General features: G+C 39.8%; 1 protein-coding gene across 4 annotated transcripts in view; it reads left to right on the top strand.

Annotated features, from left to right (window-relative positions):
• The window catches only part of LOC104587468 (kinesin-like protein KIN-7K, chloroplastic), a 79,426-nt gene that overhangs the window by 51,361 nt on the left and 13,102 nt on the right, over positions 1–14,963 (top strand). For all 4 annotated transcript variants that reach the window (XM_010245093.3, XM_010245096.3, XM_010245095.3 and 1 more), the window contains 3 exons: positions 11,411–11,515; positions 11,770–11,877; positions 11,953–12,099. In XM_010245093.3, the coding sequence (XP_010243395.1) occupies positions 11,411–11,515; positions 11,770–11,877; positions 11,953–12,099 (360 nt within the window). The remainder of the gene's footprint in view (positions 1–11,410; positions 11,516–11,769; positions 11,878–11,952; positions 12,100–14,963) is intronic.

Genomic DNA, 14,963 nt, shown 5'->3' with positions numbered 1-14,963 from the left:
ATGGAGTTGCCTTAGAGTCAGTCGTGTCAAAGTCTGTTAACAAAATTTTATTATGTCATTTTCGGTTTGGTCACTTGTCTTTTTCTGCTTTGAGTTATCTGTTCCCAGATATGTTTAAAGGAGTGTCTTTATCGAGTCTTCATTGTGAATCATGTGAGCTGGCAAAGCATTGTAGACATTCCTATTCAATTAGCAATAAAAGATCACTTTCTCCTTTCCATATTGTTCACTCTGATGTGTGGGGGCCATATCACATGCCAACCATGGGGGGTTACAGGTGATTTATCCTTTTTATTGTTGATTGTTCATGTTATACTTGGATTTATCTCAAGAAATTCAGGGATGAAGTACCAACTATTGTGAAAATTTTTCATGAACTCATCCTCACCCAGTTTAATACCCGTATCAAAATATTCTGCTCTAACAATGCTAAGGAGTATTTTGAGAGAACCCTCTCCACTTATCTTGAAACTTTTCGGGTTATTCATCAAAGTTCTTGTTCCTACACTCCACAACAAAACGGGGTGGCAGAAAGAAAGAACAGGCATGTGGTTGAGGTTGCTAGATCCCTCTTGTTTGCATCGCATGTTCTTGTAAAGTTTTGGGGAGATGCTGTTCTTATTGCTACCTTTCTGATCAACCGTATGCCCTCCCAGGTCCTTGGCTTTAAAACTCCTTTTAGTCTTCTCTTCCCGGATGAGGATCTCTTTTCTCTTCCTCTCCGTGTGTTTGGGTGTACTTGCTATGTGCATATTCATAGTCAACAAAGGCACAAGTTTGAACCTAAGGCTCATAAGTGTGTGTTTCTGGGATATGCTTCAACACAGAAGGGGTATTGCTGTTTTGATCCAGTTCGTGGCACCCGCTTTGTATCTCGGGATGTCACCTTTGCCGAGTTGACTCCCTTCTTTAGTATTCCTCCTGAGGGGGAGAAATCTGATGAGCCCTTTGCTGTGTCTCCAGCCGTTCCTCTTCCCATCCCTTGTGAGTCAGATCATGGGGGGTCCACCTCTTCCACTGGACCTACCTCTGATATCCCTGCTCCTCCTCCTCCTTCTGCTCTTGCTCTCCAAAGGTAGTACCCCAAAGGCAGAGATTCAGACATGTGCAGGTTGTTTCCACTCCTTCAGAATAGCATCTTGCCACTCCCATCTTTCCTAGGGAAACAGGTCAGCCCTCTACTGACCCATCTCAGACTGTTCCATACCTTGACCTTCCTATTTCTCTTCGCAAGGGCAAGCGGAAGTGTACAGCCCATTGTATCTCCAAACACTTATCTTACAGCCTTCTCTCCCCTTCCTACTACTCCTTTCTTGCCTCTGTGTCTTCCCATGTGATACCCAAGTCTGTACCGGAAGCATTATCTCAAACTGAATGGAGGGATGCTATGATGACTGAACTTGATGCATTGCATAAAAACCATACCTGGGATATTATGGACTTGCCGGAAGGGAAGGAACCAGTGGGTTGTAAATGGGTGTTTACCATTAAGTATCACTTTGATGGCTCTGTTGAGAGGTTTAAGGCTCGGTTGGTTGCTAAGGGTTACACCCAAATGTATGGCATTGACTATCATGAGACATTTGCTCCTGTTGCTAAGATGACCTCAGTCAGGGTTTTACTTTCTCTAGCAGCTACTTTTGACTGGCCCCTACACCAGTTTGATGTTAAAAACGCCTTCCTGAATGGAGACCTGCATGAAGAGGTCTATATGTCTATACCTCCAGGAGTGTATGGGAAAGAAATGAAAGGCAAAGTGTGTAAACTACACAAATCTATTTATGGTCTCAAACAATCTCCTCGGGCTTGGTTTGAGAGATTTCGGGCTGCTCTTGTCTCCTTTGGCTGCATTCAAACACAATCTGATCATACACTATTCTTGAAGAAAAATGACTCTCTGGTGACCTTCTTGATTGTTTATGTTGATGACATTGTGGTCACGGGTAATGACATTGAAGAGGCCAGCAAACTAAAAGGATTTTTCAACTCTGAATTTGAAATCAAAGACTTGGGAGATATTCGGTATTTCTTGGACATTGAAGTTGCTCGATCTAAAGATGGTATCTTCATATCTCAGCGCAAATATGTCCTTGATCTTCTTGCTGAAACTAGTAAACTTGGAGCTAAACCCATCTCCACTCCCATTGATCCTAATCATAAACTTTCTGCCACAGATGGTGAGCCTTTGTTTGATAAGGGAGTGTTTCAGAGACTGCTTGGGAAGTTGTTATACCTTTGCATGACTCGGCCAGATATTTCCTATGCAGTAAGTGTTATTAGTCAGTTTATGCATTCTCCCAGAGATACTCATTTAGCTGCTGCAGAAAGGGTTCTGTGCTACTTGAAAGGTACTTCAAGGAAAGGTTTTCTGTTTGCTAAGCATGGTCACATGAAGCTGGAAGCCTTTACTGATGCAGATTGGGCAGGATGTATTGATTACAGAAGGTCCACCTCTGGTTATTGTGCTCTGGTTGCTGGGAATATTGTGTCTTGGAGGAGTAAGAAACAATCAGTAGTTGTTAGATCCTCAGCTGAAGCAGAATACAGGGCAATGGTTAATGGTCTGTCAGAATTACTATTGGCTACGATCCCTTTTTAGAGGAATTGGGGGTGGACTACGAGAAACCAATGATGCTCTATTGTGACAACCAAGCTGCTATCAACATTGCACATAATCCTGTTCAACATGACAGAGCTAAGCACATTGAGGTTGATAGGCATTTATAAGAGAAAGAGTCTCTTCAGGAGAATGTTTACCATTCATCACATCAGAAGAGCAACTGGCTGATATCTTGACCAAGGGAGTTCCATGGGGGAAATTGACACACTATATAAGCAAGCTGGGCATGATTGACATCTATGCTCAGCTTGAGGGGGAGTGTAAAGAGACTGGGCCGAATGGGCCCTAACAGCCTCTCTTGTAATATCTTTTATTTTATGTTGATGGGCCACACTTAATGGGCCTGTTATTTATTCTTGTTTATTTTTTTTATGTAATTGCCAAGCTGGCCGCCCACTTACGGGCATTCTTGTCATCATTAAATTTTAGATCTTAATAAGATAGGGTTTGAGGAGAATGGAGAATGATTCGACTCCTTCTCTTATCTCTTGTCTTCGCCATCTTCTTCTCTTATACAGTTATTCAGACCTGTTCTATTCTGCTAATCACTAAGTTTAAACTTGATATTAGAGGACTGATTTACATCTTTCCTTAAAGGGCGTTTGGTTATATCTGCTAAATCGGTTTATTTGTAGGATCTACTCCGGTTATTTCATGATTTAGTCATTGGAGGCCACTCAGGGGCCTTATGAACATATTGGAGGTTGGGCCAACACTACTACTGGAAAGGCATGAAAAGAAAAATTTATGAATATGTACAGCAATGCCAGGTGTGCCAACAACAGAAATATAGCGCCCAGAACCCAACGGGATTGCTGCAACCTCTACCCATTCCCACTCAAGTTTGGGATGACATCACCATGGATTTTATTTCAGGGTTGCCCAAGTTTGGGAGAAAATCAGTGGTCCTAGTGATTGTTGACAGATTGAGCAAGCATGGCCACTTTGTGGCCTTGCCGCACCCTTATACGGCTTCTCTGGTAGCTAAGGTACCCATTCAAGAGGTGGCCAAGTTGCGTAGGACCCCTCAGACCATCTTGACAGGCAGAGACCCACTCTTTATGAGTAAATTTTGAGAAGCCTATTTCCAAGCCCAAGGGGTTGAACTACTATACACCACAAGTTACCACCCTCAAACGGATGGACAATCAGAGGTCGTAAATAGGTGCCTGGAACTTCCCTAAGCCACCGCCCTTGCTTTTGCTTTCTTTTCTTTAGCTGCCTTGCCGTCATTCTCCATGCTTGCTTTCCGCTTTTGGCACGGAGGAGCTAGCTTCTTTTCCTGCCTTGTTGCTTTTGACTAGACTACTGGCACTAACTAAATAGCTTCCTGACTTGCCTTGGCTTTCAGTTTTCAGCTTTTAGACAACTGTTATGTTTGACCTTTACTTTACGAGACTAATGAACCGGAACAGCTCTTTTGTCAATTCCAGTTCATGGCTTTAGGCTTTCTTCCTCTTTCCTTGGCTTTACGACCTAGCGCCTCCTCACTCCGCTCGCTCCAAGCCCGCCCACCGCCCACCCTTCCTTTCGGACTAGTTGATCTCTTGCTTCGAACTGGGCAGCTAGGTGAGGTCGACGGGAGTCGGGAAGAGAGAAGACCTCTTCCCAACTGACTAAATAGGGCGATTTGAAAGTGAGCAAATGACCCCCCGACCAGTTGAGCAGTGTCCGGGAGGAGAACTACAAGTTGAACCTCAAACTATCTTGTTCCGTTGGGTCAAGAGAGGTAAGATATTCATTCAGCAGGCCTTAGTTACTTGGAAGGGCCTACTGATGCAGGAGCTGAAGAATCAAAATTGGAATTTTATGAAATTTTATGTATTTCTGTATTTTTGGATAGTAGGGGTATTTTTGTCACTTTGCAATTTTATGTGGGATACATTGATAGGGTTTAATTTGTATAGTTCTAGTTTGTTTATGTTTAAAATTTCAGAGTCATTGCATAAGTAGGATTAGAGTAATTGAGTCTTCAACTTAGTTTGAGTCCTACTAGGATTATTGAGTCTAATAGTTTGACTCCTAAGACTATTATGAGTCTAATAGTTTGGCTCCTAGGATTATTATGAGTTTAGAGTCTATAAATATGTATGGACGTTTTACACAGGCAATGGAGTTTATTGAGTTTTCTTCAGCTTATGCTAACTATGGTGAGTGATTCCCATGCCCTAGAGTGATTTCGGGTATTTTCTCTCTTCTTTCTCTCCATATTTTTTCTCTTATTCCTTCAAGAAACCATTATAGCCATCATTCACATTCTCTGAGGACTAGAACTGAGCTAGTCCTACATCACCTACCCTCTGAAGATGCTTCATGGGAGGACTGCAGTCAGTTAAAGGAACAGTACCCATCTCTCAACCTTGAGGACAAGGTTGTTTTTAAGGGGGAAGGAGTTGTTATGACCCAAAATCCCACAGAAGCAGAGCCACCAACACAGGCCCATTTAGTTGCTCAGCAGGCCCAGTTCAAAGAGCAGAGGAAGCAGGGTACAAACCACCTATCAAGTCTGTGTACTCCAGGAAGTCCACATCAGCATAGAGTTAGTTACAGGTTAACCTGCACAGGGAGTGTAGAGCACCCCTTGTAAGGAAACTATAAAAACAATCAGATGAGGAACTCTTGACAGAGCATATTACCCTGTTCTCTTCTTCTTCTTCTTCTTCTTCTTCTTCCTTGCTGTAGCAGTTCTGCAACCAAGCCAGATTGAGTTGTATCATTGGTCCTATTGGGTCGAGTGATTAAGTGTTGGTGGGCTTATTTAGCATTCTATGTTTTAGTTTTATATTTTGTTATGGGCCTTAGTAATTAGGCCTAAACTGGTTTTATTTTTTGTATTGTCTAGGTGTCCCATCAATAATCAGGGGTATTCTAGTCTTTTTATTGTAATATCTTAATGTCAATATATATATATATATATATTAGTTTCTAGGGCCGGATGAGAAGTCATTGCTACCCATACACTGCTCTCTTCTCTCTTCTCTCTTCTTCTCTTCTATTCTCTTCTCTTCTTGCTCTTCTACTTCACAATTTCAGCAAACATGGTATCGGAGCATCAATTGGCCTGACTGATTACATCTAGTTTCTCCTTCTTTTCTTCTCTCTTCTATTCCTTCTTTTCTGCTTTTCTTGGCTACTATGAAGAAGCCCTAGGATAGTAGGGCTTAGGAGCAGAACATGTCCACAATATCAAGGGAAGTCTCCTAAGGATAGTAGGACTGGTGGGAGGTCCTCAAACTTGGAAAATCCAAATCTGCATAGTCTGAAAATCATCAGTGTGTTGTTGGATGAATACATTTTCAGAGAATGGCTTGTTTCAGCCAAACTTTTCATTACTTCCCCAGAGCTTATGGGTTATGTAGATGGAAAGAAGAAGGAACCTAAAGAGGATGGTGCTGAATACTCAACCTGGTGCAAGGAGAATGCTATTGTTATGTCTTGGCTACTTGCTTCAATGACTCCAAGGGTAGCAAGGACTGTTCTGCACTTCCATACAACCTTTAAGATTTGGGAGAATGTGTCTAAAACCTATGGACACCGGAAGATCAATGCATGAATTTATAGATTAACACAAGATATTGTTGCATTGAGGCAAGGGGATATGTCTATTGCAACTTATTTTGCAACCTTGGAAGGATTATGGAAGAACTGGACCACCATCTTGTTACTGGTACTTGATTGGGAGAATGCAAGAGAAAGGAGAGACATGATAAATAGATAGAATAAGGTAGAGCTTTTAAGTTCTTGGCTAGCTTGGATCCGATATATGAAAGTATAAGATCTCAAATTTTGGGAAGGGATGAGTTTCCAAATTTACAATATGATTACTATCTTGTAAGAAACGAAGAAGTTAGAAGGAAAGAGATGCAAGTAGACACCCAAGTGCAGTCCATTGAGCATTCAACCTTGATTTCTTCAAGCCAAAAAGGGGGCAAGGGTTCAGACAGGAGGCACCTCAAGTGCTCTCATTGTGGAGGAGACAAACATCTAAAAGAGACTTGCTAGATTCTTTACCTTCATTTGAAACCAGCTGCATTAAGAAAGGACAAGAAGCCTTAGAAGAGCCAAACAACAAGTGGAAATGTTGTCATAAGTAACAGTGTTGAAAGCCAAAAGAACACATACATAGTTGCTCCTCCTCCAACGGGACAGACCACCAGTTTCCACACATTAGGGTCTTTTTTGAATTTCATAGCTGATGGGGTAGAAATCCTTAGCCGAGCCATGGCTGGTTGAGGAACAATCCACTTGCATCCACCTCTCTTGCCAAATCAGGTACCGTTTCTTCTCATAGTGTGACTGGTCCTACAGTATCTAACTCTTGGATTATTGATTTCGGTGCTACTGACCATATGACACACATGTCTTCTTTATTGTCTTCTTAACGTTTGATGTCTGACCAAGATAACATGAGAGTAGCTTATGGTTCCTTCTCCACCATCTTTGGAAAGGAGGAGGTTAACCTAGGCAAGGATCTCTCCCTTAAATTTGTTTGCATTGTTCCCAATCTTGCTTTAAACCTATTATCTGTTTCTAAGCTTACAAAACGCTTAATTTTTTTTTTTTTTGCTAAATGAATGAAATTGTTACTAATAGAGAAAAAGTGAGCATACAAACAACCTAAGAAGAGGCACGAGATGTGACCTCCTCTTTAAGGATGAAAGCAAAAAGCTCATGCTAAACAGAAATCAGTTTACAAAGTAGCCCAATACAAAGAAACTCTTGAAACCCCTTGTTTAGCAAGAGAATAAAGCCAAAACATTTTCTGACCTGCTAACCCATTGAAAACTAACTGACATGTTTCTTGTATGCTAATTAACTCTTCTTAGGAGATCCCTATAATCCCAATTAACAATATCTAAATTCACCAACCAACCCACATCCACCTTAGAGTCTCCCTCAATTAATAAATTCTCCACTCCGAGTTGGTTGGCAAGCTGTATTCCTTGTCTTAAATTGTTGCATAACATTCTTTCCTACTCATTGTGTTTTACAGGATAGATTGACGAAGAGAACGATTGGGAGCAGTCATGAGTCTAGAGGTCTTTATTATTTTGATGCAAACATTAGTTTAGCCTTACAGTCATCTACTTTTAGTGGTCGGGATAATGAGGAGTCAGTAGCTAGGTTACATTTATGGCATGCTAGGCTAGGTCATTTGTCTTTTTCTTTGATGCAAGTCTTGTTTCTTGAGTTGTTTAATTGTGTTTCGAGTCGGAGTTTGGTTTGTGAAATGTATCAGTTGTCAAAACAGTGTAGAACTCTTTATCCAATTTCCAGTAGTGAAATTCAAGCTCCTTTTGATTTAGTCCATTCTATTGTGTAGGGCCCTTCACCCCTTGTTTCTATAGATGGCTTTTGTTATTTTATCAGCTTTATTGATCACTATTTATGATGCACATGGATCTACTTGTTACAAGGGAATGATGAAGTTCCACAGATAACCATGATATTTTATAAAATGATTGAAACTCAGTTTGGCAAGAATATTTTTTTTGATAATTGTTTGACAAGAAGATTAAGTTTGGCAAGAAGATTAAGCAGTTTCGCTCAGACAATGCTACTAAGTATTTTGAAAGCTCCTTAAATTTGTTCATGGAGGATGTGGGTATCTTGCATTAATCATCTTGTACTAGTACCCCTTAACAGAACGGGGTTGTTGAGCGCAAGAATAGACTCTTATTGGAGATAGCTTGAGCACTACTGTTTTAGCACAAGGTTCCCAAGAACTATTGGTCTCAAGCAGTCCTTATTGCATCATATCTAATAAATCGAATGCCATCTAGGGTGTTGGGTATGGGAATTTTTTGTCATTTGTCCTAACCTTCAAGATTCCTCTTCCTCTAGAGTCTTTGGTTGAGTGCCTTCATCCATGTCAAGGATCCTAAGAAGACAAAGTTGAACCCTAGGGCCATACGGGGTGTTTTCCTAGGGTACTCTCCCACACAAAAAGGTTATAAGTACTATGATCTAGTTACCATGAGAAAGTATGTCACCAAGAATGTGTTTTTCGAGTTTCAGCCTTATTTTTTGTCCTCCAAGAATCCTCTTGAGGGGGAGACTAGTAGGATGGAAGAGGATCCTTCATCTCCTTCCTTTTTTGTGCCATTTTCAGCTTTGGGTCTTCCATCTTCTCCTCCTGATCCTCCTAGTTCTACCTGTCCAGGTGAATCTAGTGAGACTCCTACTAAACTTGTTACTACTCCAGATGTTGAGGAAGGGACTGATGTTGTTAATAGACAACAGAGAGATATGAGAATTGTCTACAAGAAAAGGAAGTGAGATCCTCCAACTTGTGGCAACAATCATCTGGACCCAGATCAATCTATATCAGTGGATGCAGGTAACCCAATCATTGATGCTATCACTCCTACTTCTAACTTGGATGTTCCCATTGCTCTTCGTAAGCCAGTCCGTTCTTGTATTACTTGATATCCCTTTGCTAAATATGTCTTTTATTTTTGTTTATCTCCTCGTTACTACTCCTTAGTGTGTGGTCTTTCTTTTGTCCATGTTCTTTCCAGGTAGTCAAGAGGTTGTGTCTAAGCCAAGATGGAGAGAGGCAATGAATGAGGAAATGGAAGCCTTAATGAAAGCCAAGACTGGGAAATTAGTGGATCTACTAGAAGGGAGGATCATTGTAGGGTGTAAGTGGGTGTTCACTGTGAAGCATAAGGAGGATGGCTCCATTGGAAGATACAAGTCCAGGCTGGTGGCAAAAGGGTTTACTCAGGAGGGGATTGACTACAAGGAGACTATTGCTCTAGTTTTAAAGCTTAATACAATTCGGGTTCTATTGTTATTAGTTGCAAATTTTTTCTTAGGAGCTACATCAGTTGGATGTGAAGAATGCCTTCCTAAATGGGGATCTATATGAGGAGGTATTTATGAATCCTCCACTTGGCTATGACTTTCATAGGAAGGTATGCAGGCTAAGGAAAGCATTATATGGGCTTAAGCAATCTCCTCGAGTTTGGTTTAAGAAGCTTTAAGAAGCTTTGTGGGGTCATGAAGAAAGTGGGATACACTTAGAGTGGTGCAGATCATACCTTGTTCATAAGGAAACATGGTAATATGCTTACTACTCTCATTGTCTACGTGGATGATATGGTAATTATGGGGAATAATTTGGAAGAGATAAAAAAGATTTAAGGAGTTCTTATCTAAATTTGAGATTAAAGATCGAGGCCATCTAAGTTACTTCCTTGGGATTGAAGTTGCAAGGTCACAAGGAAGTATGTTCTTGATATTCTAAAGGAAATAGGTATGATGGGAAGTAGACCGACAAATGCACCAATAGAGCAAAACCATTGTCTCTAGGAGTTGGTTGGTGAGGACTACTCCGATAATGAAAGGTACCAAAAGTATTGATCAAAAAAAGAAGAAAGGTACCAAAAGCTGGTGGGAAAATTGATATACCTATCTCTTACCTGACCTGATATAGCTTATGCAGTACATGTTGTCAATTAGTTCATGCATTCTCCCAAGATTCCTCACATGAAAGCAGTTGAAAGGATCCTTAGGTATTTGAAGATGTGTTCAGGGAAAGGATTCCTATTCAAGAGGCACAATAAACTTGAGATAGATGCATATACTGATGCTAATTGTGTTGGATCGATTGGGGATAGGAAGTCTACTTCCGGATATTGCACATTTATTGGGGGAACTTGGTTACTTGGAGAAGTAAAAAGCAAAATATGGTTGCGAGATCACATGGTGTTTCAGAACTATTGTGGCTTAGGACTCTCCTAGGTGAGTTAGGATTGAGAGTTGATGTCCCCTCAAGCTATGCTGTGACAACAAGACTGCAATCAACATTGCAAATAACCCAGTACAACATGATAGGACTAAGCATATTGAGATTGACCGACACTTTGTGAGAGAGAGAATTGTCTTAGGTGAACTTTTCATTCTTTACACACCCTTAGAGATGCATATTGCTGATGTTTTGACAAAAGGCCTGTCTTCAGTGAAGTTCCTTGGCTTACTTGGCAGGCTAAACACGACTGACATCTATGCTTAGCTTGAGGGGAGTGTTGGGTCGAGTGATTAAATGTTGGTGGGCTTATTTAACATTCTATGTTTTAGTTTTATATTTTGTTATGGGCCTTTAGTTATTGGGCCTAAACTGGTTTTATTTTTTGTACTGTCTAGGTGTCCCATCGCTAATCAGGGACATTCTACTCCTTTTATTGTAATATCTTAGTGTCAATATATATTAGTTTCTAGGGCCGGCTGAGAAGTCATTGCCGCCCATACACTACTCTCTTCTCTCCTCTCCTCTTCTCTTCTTGTTCTTCTACTTCACAATTTCAACAAACAGTGGCCATTAGAAGATTGCTGGAGTCAAAGTTGTCATTAATATCATATTTATGTTTATTTAGTAGTTGAGAATGCATTTAGTAGTCCTGTGTCTTGTAAGTTGTGACTGCATTAAATAGTCAATGCCTTGTTAGTTGTGTTAGTCAAAGAGTCCTATGGGAATCATTTTGGTGAGTTCCTATGTAAGTGCCATTATTATGGTTGTTGTAGCATAATTTGTGACAAACACGGGAGTATTTGTCACTTCCCTGGTAAATCCTAATTGCAGATTTCTATTTGTTCCTACATTTTGTAACTCATAATAAGGATCATATGTTGAGCTATTTTGACCTTTTTATGTGCTATCAATTGTTATCCCTATCTGAAGTTATGTTTTATGAGATGGTATTTATCCATACTTACTATTTTGGTCTCTGTAGTCCTAGATAGCCTTTTCAGGAACTTGTTAATATTTGATTTATAGAATTGCAGGTGATATCAAAATTAACAGATGGAAAGGCCACTCATATACCTTATAGGGATTCTAAACTTACAAGGCTCCTTCAGTCATCTTTAAGTGGTCATGGGCGTGTATCTGTAAGTCCCTCCTGATGTAACTGTTGAAAATGAGCTGTAATATAAGTTGGATCATGGCTAAACAGATTAATTCCATCCAAGTTTCTTTTTGATAGATTGGTTTCTCCAGAACATCAACTGTAGTTTTTAATAGGCAGCTTTAAATGTATTTTAATAAAACCAACTGGTTATATTAATGTGTCAGTAGTATATTTAATTTTTTGATAAATATGTCAGCAATGTTATTATTTTGTCTGATTATGGTTGAACTGCAGCTTATTTGCACTGTTACTCCTTCATCAAGTAATTCAGAAGAAACACATAACACATTGAAGTTTGCCCATCGTGCAAAACACATTGAAATTCAAGCATCACAAAACAAGGTGAGTTTCAATCTTTTTCTCATTTATTGGATACATGTACTTGACAGCTGACAGAGGTAATCCTATCAACTACAGATAATTGATGAGAAATCACTCATCAAGAAATACCAAAACGAGATTCGTTGTTTAAAGGAAGAGTTGGAGCAACTAAAAAGGGGTATCATTACTGTACCACCATTGAAAGATGTCAAGGATGATGATATTGTGCTTCTTAGACAGCAGGTACACCAATTGTGAGGGGGATTTTCTTATTTCTGCTATTACTTCTTAAAGGTTTGATCTCATTGTGAATTGTGCACATCCAAAAAATTGAATTTACATTACAAAGTTCTCTATTGTTATTAGACAATTTCTATTGATTTTTTTATCAATAACAAAAACTCATTTTATTAATGAAGAAGATAATTACAGCACTCCTGAGAGAGATAAAATGTCTTAACTCTCCCCAAGAGAACAAGAAAATGAATTACAATATAGCCCAAAACATTTGATCCCTTCCCACCCCCTGCTTTGCCAAGGTATCTGCAAAGGCATTTGCAATTGTCTTCACCTAGTGAAACTGGATTTCCAACCCCCTAGTTAGCCACTTAATCTCCCTCCTCTCATTGGCAAATTTCTAGAGTCCACTGTCTTTCTGTAACCAGCTTAAGAACAACTTTGAGTCCCCTTTAACAACTAGCTTTTGTATATTCAGCTCCTTTATCTTCCTTAGGCCTTCCAATACATCATAAACCTCAGCTCTGAGAGAGTCCCCAACCCCAATGGGACCTGAAAACAATGCAATTACCTTCCCATTCTCATCTCTTAAAACACCTCTTGCACCTGAGGGACCTGGAATTAACTTTATAATCCCAAGGGCTGGTGGTGACCACACAGGTCAGACAAATGAATGAGTAGGAGCAGAGTTTGCCACCTCTATCCAACTATTCAGCAGCATACGCATAGAGGCATCAGCAAACAGGTGAAAAGATTTTAACCAATGCGCCACCCTAACTGTTATATCTTCAATAATACCTTCTTTATTTCTTTCCTTTTCAGAAAATGTCCTTGAATTCCTTTCTTCCCATAAAGTCCAGCATATGTCATCCCTCACACACCTCCACATAATCCTGCTCCTTTTCTTTGGCCATCTGGCGGAGGGATCCACCTGCAACCAAATAAAGAAAGAAACCAGTCCCATATATCAGAAGCAAAAGGGCAAGAAATAATAAGTGGTAGGAGATTTCATCATTTGCCTTGCAAAGAATGCACCAAAAAGGCCTTTTTTTTTGGAGTAAGTCACAAGCATTACATCTTTCCAAGAAGGCTTTTTGTGGAGTTTCAAATTTCATGATTATTATCTATACATGTGTCTCTTTATAATATATAAGGATTAAGGATTGCAAGAATTGTTAAAGATTAAAAAACTTGTGGTTTTCTTGCTGATAAATCTCATAATGGTAAGGATAGCACATTGGGCACTGGTATGATGACTTTAAAGGAGTTACCATGGATGAACAATTTAGAGGATGGCAAATTGTAGTGGGGCACCAAGTCAGGAATGAGCAAAGGAGAACACCTGATATGGGAAGCTTGAAATTTAATTTAGGTGGGTGTAGTCTTGGCAACCCAGGGGTTTCAGGCTTAGGACTAATAAGAAACCACAATAGTAATATTTTTCTCAGATTTTCAGGCCTGGTTAGGCAACCAAACTCCCTAGAGGTCCCAGTTTCCATTTATTTTTAATTTCTGCAAAGCTGACAGTTTGGGGGGTTAAGCAAAAGGAGGAGAATTGTCTTGTTTGGGGGGAGATAAATGATCAGATGTTTCAGAACCTCTATGCTGATGAGCAGGTGGTGTGGGGAGAATCAAAGGGAAGATATGTTCATGGCTATTAGTAGATAAGGATTTTAGAACCCTAGAATACAGCAGATTTTTTTGACAGGGATATACTGCTTTTGTGTTAATATCTTGCTAACAGAACTCTGTATAGTCTTATACATGTCTTGGGCATCCATGAGGCCCTTGGTGTAATTACTATGAATGGGTGGACTGATGTAGTGGTGGAGGGTGACTGCAAAACAGTTATCTCTTGGATGAGGACCAATGAGGAAATCCAATGGAGTTATAGACTCTTGGTGAGACAGGCACCATCTCTAGAAGAATTTTGAATAACTCATTCAAATGGGTGCCTATGGCAATGTATTGGCTGATATTTTAGCAAGAACAGGGGCTGTAAGGGAAGGTCTGGTATGGGGACTTTGGCTATTTAGCCACAACTGACTTTTTAGTAATCAGGATTTTCTGGGCGAACATTTCTGTTATTTATCAAAAAGAAAGTCTATGCTCATTGATTGTGGGTCTTAACTAGGTTATGACAGATTTGCAAATTCAATTTGGTTAGATGCATCACATTACCAGGTTAGTAATTTATTTTGGTAGAAGGAAATAATTTCGTATAGTTGTTTGATTGTCCCTTTTTTTGGTTTAGTCATGCAAATGCTCTCACAATACTACCCTCCACTACATCATCAATGTGAACTCTGTAAACTTCTCTCTAGTAGGCAGCTAATTGGTCTCTGTGATTGCGATAAACTATTAAGATCTCCAGTGCTTTATTTTTTTTTTCGGTGAAGGCTTGAACATCCTTTTCTTCCTAGTGTGATAAAATACCTCAAGTATCTGTACATAATTGTATACTTTGTTGTATTGTAGGAGAACTAGAAGTGCTCAAATATCCATCTTACTCTAGATAATGCAAAGAAATATTCCTAAACTTCAAGGAATAAAAGTAGGAGATTAACAGTGATGAATGGCCTCTTTGCCAAAAAAAAAAAAAAAAAGAAAAAGAAAAATACATATTTGGTGAAAAGGACCATAATGGTCATCTGCAATTGTTACATGACATCACTATTGTTACTGTTCAAGTTTTAGGATTAATCTAATCTTATATAGTTAAAGGGCAGCCCAGTGCATGAGGCTCCTGCCAATGTGGGGTCTGGGGAGGGACAGATTTATGCAGCCTTAACCTTGCACATGCAGAGGTGCTGTTTCCAAGATTTTATCCCTGGTCACCCAGGTTGCCCTTTAATCTTATATAGTTAATG

Source organism: Nelumbo nucifera, chromosome 2, assembly GCF_055504915.1.
Source record: "Nelumbo nucifera cultivar China Antique chromosome 2, China Antique-T2T, whole genome shotgun sequence".
Taxonomy (NCBI): Eukaryota; Viridiplantae; Streptophyta; class Magnoliopsida; order Proteales; family Nelumbonaceae; genus Nelumbo; species Nelumbo nucifera.
This window is presented reverse-complemented; position numbering and strand designations above follow the sequence as displayed.